This window comes from Corylus avellana, chromosome 4, assembly GCF_965113065.1.
Source record: "Corylus avellana chromosome 4, dhCorAvel1.hap1.2, whole genome shotgun sequence".
NCBI lineage: Eukaryota > Viridiplantae > Streptophyta > Magnoliopsida > Fagales > Betulaceae > Corylus > Corylus avellana.
In genome coordinates, this window is record NC_142493.1 from 4465594 (window position 1) to 4472664 (window position 7071).

Consider the following 7071-nt stretch of genomic DNA (forward strand, 5'->3'; position numbering starts at 1 on the left):
TATAAAAATTTAGTATTTTTTTTTTAGAGATATACTAGAATCTAACAAAAACTCTATTTTTATTCATAAAAGTCTATGTGACAAGATGTCACATTATTTTTTTTTTGTGGAGGGAAAAAGACAACAAAAAGAAAATGATGTGACATCTTACCACATGAACTTTTATAGACAAAATATGATGTTTTTATTAAATTCTAGCATATCTCAAAACAAAAACACTAGATTTTTATATTCATATTTCTCATATGGCTTAAAAGTAAAAACCTAAAAAACCTATTTTCCACATTTCCTATTTATCTATCCAAACCTGCTGCTAGCCACCACTGGACATGACATCGGTCAGCCCAAACAACGTTGGCCATGACGCTCCTTCACGCCGGTAATCTCTCTCACCGAGAGTAGAGCATACTGCAAAAAAAAAAAAAAAAAAAAAACTCTGCTTTTTGTATTTATCTTTTGTTTATTTTCTATGTTAATGAATTTAGTACTTTCCTCTCCTCATCGCATAGGTGCTTAAATTTCATTTTAATACTTTAACATTTCTCTTCACAGGTGAGCTTAAATTCCATTTTAATAAGTGAGATGCAACACTTTAAACATTTAACTGAAATGGGTCATGAATTGACAAAGTCAATGTTCTCAGGACCTTTTGACTTTTTGACTCTGATACTCATTTATTCTAAAAACTTAAGCTGATAAATAAGATTAAATCCAAGCTACCCTTTACAAAAAAATCAATTAATTTAACATTTCTTCTATTAGTCTTCCCGTGATAAAGCATACTATTAATTTACATGGAAAATGGATAGAGAACATCAGCAAGCAAAAGGAGAAGCAAGTTTCAAATTGTCTCATGACCGGTTCGTAGTTAATTTTTATTATTTTAAAATTTAAATAGATAGGAAATAATAAATTTAATTATATTTAAATAGTTAGACCCTAATTGAATAATTAAAAAAAAAAACTAATTGGTGAAAGATAAAAGTGATTAAAAATCTCCTTGCATTTGTGAATGAAATTTAAGATTTCTGGATAATTATTTAAGAGTTGCAGATATTATTTATTAACTGATTTTTTTTTAAAAAAAAAATTTTAAAGTCAAGAACTTAAACAGTTTATGCACCGCAAGACAAAGTTTTCTTTTAAATTAGGTTTGAAGAATTTTCTTCAATCTATTCTATAAAAGTGATATGTGTCTCTTGACTCTCTTAAACATGTGAGATGCACATATTTTTTTAATAGTAGGAACAAAGTTAAAATAAATTTTATTAAAAACTTATGTGCATCTCACATGTTATTAACCTTTAAAAAAAAAAAAAAAAATGAGAAATGTCACTTTTATAGACTAGGTTGAAGAAAATTTCTCCAACTTAGTTTAGAGAAAAAACTTTGTCCCCCTGTTTGTTTGAAGGGAAACTCTGTCCAAATTGGGACAAAAATTTCTTCCAAATTAGTTTGAAAGAAATTTCCTTCAACCTACTTCAATAGGTGGCAAAGGTCATCTCTCACGTTTTTTAAAAAAAAATATTTTTAAGAATTATTTATTGTCATTTTACTAACTTAAGAACTTAAACATTAATTTTTAAGAAACTTAAATATGTTGAATAGCACTTGTCACTTATTGAAATAGGTTTGAGAAAATTTTCTTCAAACTAGTTTGGGTGAAATTTGTCTCCGATAATGTTTTTTTAAACTTAAAAAAAAATTATAAAAAAAAAATTGTTAATGTCTCTAAACAAATAAATCACGATAAAAGATATATATTTTTTTTTAATAAAGAAAATGGTTTCATATTGACGTGGCTGAATCACAGGATTTAATACACGTGGCGAGAACTAAGGGACTTGATTTTTTATTATTATTTATTTTGTCCTCACTGCGCAAAAGTAATAAAGCCCACGCTCATCGCCTCCCCCGTCGTTTCAGTTTCAGTTTTTCCTATCAAACTCCGCTTTGCTTGTTTCCCATGGCAACCATGAAACTGAGAATCAGATCCCTCGAATCCAAACAGACCCTGAAAGTCGAAATCCCCACTCCCTCTACTCTCCAACAACTCAAGCAAACCCTATCTCAATCAATCTCGTCTTCCTCTTCTATCTATCTATCCCTCAATCGCAAGGACGAGCTCCACGCGTCCTCGCCCGAAGCGTCCCTCCAGTCCCTCGGTATCACCTCCGGTGATCTTATCTTCTTCACCCTCAACCCCACCGGCTTCTCCTTCTCTTCTCAAATCCTGGCTCCCAATCCCGATTCCGTACAACAACCACCTCAAACCTTGGCTCCAAATTTCCCAAATCTAGAAAACCCATCTGAAATTCCTCGAGAATCTCAAACCCTAGAGGGAATTCCTTCGAATCAAGACACCCCAGGAACCCTAGAATTTTCCGGTGCTGAAACGATGGGGGTGGATCATGGGTCTGGGGTTTTGAATTCGGAGAACGAAGGAACCCTAGAATTTTCCGGTGCTGAAACGATGGGGGTGGATGATGGGCCGGTTTCAATGGTGAAGAAGTTTTCGGAGCGTTGTTTTCTGGGGAGGGTGCTGAGCAAGGAGCTTGGCGACTATGGTGGTGACCACACGCTGTTGGTGATCGCCGTTCACGCGGTTTTTTTGGAGTCCGGTTTCGTCGGATTCGATTCGGTCTCGGGCATGCGGGTCGACCGGTTTCACCTTGCGGACGAGTGGCCTTCGCGCGCTTTCACGATGTCGCTCTGGTATACTCTGCCTGAGCTTCTAGGAAATGGGTATCGTAATTCTGGTAATATGGTTGAAAGTGTTGTTTTGAAGTTTCAAAGTTTGGGGCACTCGGTCGCTATCTATGGGTCTTTGGCTAAGGGCGGGCCCTGTGTGTATCGGGCGTGTTTGAATGAGAATAGGTTTGTGCCGGCGATCAGTTTAGCTTGTAGTGACTCGGTTGATAGCATTAACGAAGAAGATGGGTACCCTGAAAGTGAGATTTTTGAGTTTTGGAAGATGGTGAAGGATGGGCTCGTTTTGCCACTTTTGATTGATCTTTGTGAAAAGGCTAATCTCCTTCCCCCACCTTGTTTTATCCGCCTCCCCGCGGATCTTAAACTTAAGATTTTGGAGTCTCTTCCCGGTGTCGATCTCGCAAGGGTGGGATGTGTGTGTTCCGAATTGCAGTATTTGTCTTCGAACAATGAGTTGTGGAAACGGAAATGTGATGAGGAGTTTGAACTAGAGTCGGGAGCGCAGGGATTAGATCAATGGAAGGGTAGGTTTGCTTCGCTTTGGGAGAAGAAGAAGAAGAGGAAGAGGGATGTTAAACGGTTAAAAAGGTTTCTTGGGGGGAATTTTCTCATCCAGGAGAGTCCATTTGGCGCTTTTATGGGGGGCAGAGATCATGCCCTCATACCGGGTCGTCCCGTAGCTTCTGCATTCGGACCATACAGGAGGATTCAGCGGGTGAACTTCAGGGCCGATTGTCATCTAGGTGGATTTAATTTTTAGTGGTCTGGTGCTGCAACTGAATCCCTTGGGAGGTAACTTGAAGTCTCTTTTATGTATATTAATAAGTCTCACATTGGACATACCAATAGAATGAGGCCTCACAGGAGGACAGTATATGCTTTGAAAGTTTCTGCTGGTTTTGACGTTTATAAGGAGGAGCGCAGGTTTCCTAGGTTTCATTATTGTGGGTTGTGTTTATGACTTTTGGAAAAATTGAAGTTGAGTTTCTTAGTAGTGGTAATTTTAAGTTAACTGCAGTTTTGTTCTAATTTACTGGTATATTTGGTGTGGTGATTATTTTTTTTTTAATTTTTTGGTCATAATTTTCTTGTTTTACTGCTATCAAATTGATTGTTGAGCTTGATTCTGTTCGAATAGAAGTTTTTACCAAATGGGTATGGTTGAATCGACAAGATTATATGCTTTTTAATACTGGGTTTTGAAGATACAGAAAAAAGAGACGGATTTATGGTTATTTAATTTGTGAAAGCCGTTGTGGTTGCTAATGAATGATAACATTGCACTCACTCATTGAGAGCTCAGCCTGGGCTTTGTTCAAGGTTTTGGTAACCCATTGTCCGGCAATCAAAGTAGGTACCCTCGCAGACATCTACACTGCGAACAATATTTTATGTGGTATACAAAATATAGAGATCAATGTGTTGCTCACAAACTGTTCGGCGAAATGCCCCCGAGACAGTGTCTTGGAATACAATGATTAATGCGTTGCTTACATTTTTTGCAACTGATGTTTGGCGTTTTGGAGATGGGGGCATTTTTATTGGCAATTTGAGGAGACCCATTAACATATGACATTAAACAACAGGTATCTATGCTATGGAAATTATCATTGCATATTTGCATTAGATTTTTTAACATTGCATTTTGGACGGTATGATTTATGTTCTCACATGTTTTTGTCAAGAATTTATTTTTGATAAGTACACAAGCTAGCAAGGGCTAAAAAAAAAAAATTATGATAATTAATCGCGAAAGGGAAAAAAACAAAAGCTAATGTCCAAAAAATACAATGTGTTGGAAAACATAGACTCAACTTTCTTCAAAGCCCTACTTTCTTCAAAGCCCTCTCATGGTTTTCACGTAGGTATCATCTTGCACACAACAACTCTTTTGAGTGTTGCCAGTAGTCCACAAACAAATATTCAAATCAACTACTCTTCTAGGCATGATTCAAGATAACTCAACTTGACATTATGAATTACATAAGCAACATCACAATAAAGCAGAAATGGTCAACGGACAACACCGATGCTAATTTTGTTTGTAGGGTTGGCAGGTATTTCATTTGAATACTGTTTGATTGTGTTTAGGGGCCACTCTAGTCTCTTGGTAATTTCCTTCTTCTTCTTCTCTAGTGAGATCGTTTCTGATACAAATTTGGTCTCAGCACTCTACCAAAACAAGTAAATGACGTGCTGTTGTTTGTTTAGCTGCCAAATCTTTTCGTAATTCAAACATTAGAAGTCTATAGTTCTTTTCTGTTCAAATTTGCATGAAATTCAAGGTTGGTTTCTGCATTTTTACTCTAGGATTTGGAAGTTCCGCATCTTTTTTCATGCATCATTATCTTTTTAACCGCCAAACTTTGTAAAAACGTTGCATAATAGGGTAAGAGTGGGTTTGGCACTATAATTTGACAAATAAAAAGTGTGATTTTAAACCTAAAATGTAGAAAATGTATCGTTTGGGAGTATATTTTTTAAAAATTACGATTTCAAAAACGAAAAAAAAAAAAAAAAAAAAAAAAAAGAATCTGCTTTTTTTAAATCGCACTAAGCTAGGGAATGTTTTTAAGAAACACAATTTTAAAGACTAGACTGCGAATTTATCAAACACTCAACTACATTTTAAAAATCATTTTTTGAAATCACACATTTTAAATTCTCATTTTTAAATCGCAATTTTTGAAATTGCAATCCTGAATAAACCCTAAAAATGGTAAAAGATCTATTTGTAATGTAACATGTGATTTTGTTCAAATTATTTGAACAAACAAATAAATGTTTTACATGCAAAATGCATCATGATTTGGGATTAATATGAGCTATTTTCAATTTAATTCATAGTTATGTTTTTTTTTTTTTTTTTTTTTTTTTGACATGTCCGCACAAGGAAAAGAAAATGAAGAATGAGGATTTAAACGAGTGATGTCTGCTTCATGAGGCGTGGTCTCCAGCCGATTGAGCTATCCCTTGAATACAATTCAAGCCATGTTAAAGCACTAATTATCTCAAAAGTTTAGACTTTAAAAAATGTGAATCTACTCATTTAATTAATACTTTAATAAACTTCACCAAGGAAGGTGTTCAAACTTTTGCACTTTCTTTCCAAGTAAATTCATTTGGATATGGCAAAAGCTTCTCACTTTATAAATATAGAAGATCGGATGAGGACACCCTTAAACAAGATTGGTAGATACAGAAAAACAGTCATTGATGTCATTGTAAGGCCTTGGTAACTCAAAAAATGCATGTCATATTCAAATATTGTAGGCCACAACTTCCAAAATAAATATTGATTCATAGATATGACCAACGTGCAAACCTCTCTAAGCATTTGAACAATTCTTCAACTTCGAGTGCATGCAAATTGATGCTCTCCCCTTAGAAATCTATGTCTTTCGCCAATTGTTAGTAATCTAGCAACGTCTTCCTAGTTTGGTGACCTCAAGTACAGGTAGAAAAAAAAAAAAAAAAAATTGAAATTATCGCTTTAACATGTAGTTTAAAACTCCATTCCAGTTAATTACTCCATAAACAAACATCCTAATTGTTGCAGTTATATTCTGTAGGGAGAATGCCCGAGCCTTTCGGTAACATTAATTCTTTCTTGGACAAAAGATGCTTTATAAGCTTTTTATTGCAGAGTGAATACAAAGAAAAAGTTCACGATGTACACAGAACCTCCTCCGAAATACATTAGAAAGATATACTGGTTGTTCAACAAAATAGGCATGCAAAAGGTTTTGTTGGCCTTGCAAAGAATTACGCCAAATAACATTGTTGCATCGATCAGAACTACGACGAGATCTTGATCCTCTTTTGCTATCCAATCGTTCTTTTTCCACAGAAAAAGTTAGAATTATTTTAAAGTCATTGATCATTAAAGGAAGAGCCACATAGAAGGCCATCAAGTTTAAGAATATAATCCATAGAGAGAGCAAATAATGAAAATTATAGAGAAAATGGTTCTATTTATATTGTAGAAATATATGACTGTTGAAAAATATGATGGGAAAAATATAAAAAAGTTCTCTAAACTAACAACTGTTTTGGAAAGAGTTCCATGATGTTCAAAATGTGCTAAAATAGCCCATCAAACTACTAAAATGTGTCAAAACGGCCATATCTATTTTTTATATTCCTATAATACCCTTATTCTTTTAAAAACTAAAATTAATAAATTAATAAAATAAAAAACTAAAAAGCTAAAAAAAAATTAATATTTTTAAATAAAATTAAAAATAAAAAAGGAAAGAGGAATGAGGTGGCTGCAAGTTGAGCCAACCACTAGGTTTGATTTTGCATTTATCCATATTTTTTATACCGAACGAGCGATTTGTAATTTTAGCCAACTAT

At 34.6% G+C, this 7071-nt stretch overlaps 1 protein-coding gene across 1 annotated transcript; it reads left to right on the forward strand.

Moving 5' to 3' along the window:
* Positions 1 to 1909: 1909 nt before the first annotated feature.
* On the forward strand, positions 1910 to 3781 carry LOC132177734 (F-box protein SKIP22). Its single transcript, XM_059590176.2, has one exon. The coding sequence runs from the start codon at positions 1967 to 1969 to the stop codon at positions 3470 to 3472; it is 1506 nt and encodes a 501-aa protein (XP_059446159.2). The 5' UTR covers positions 1910 to 1966; the 3' UTR covers positions 3473 to 3781.
* The last annotated feature ends 3290 nt before the right edge of the window (positions 3782 to 7071 follow it).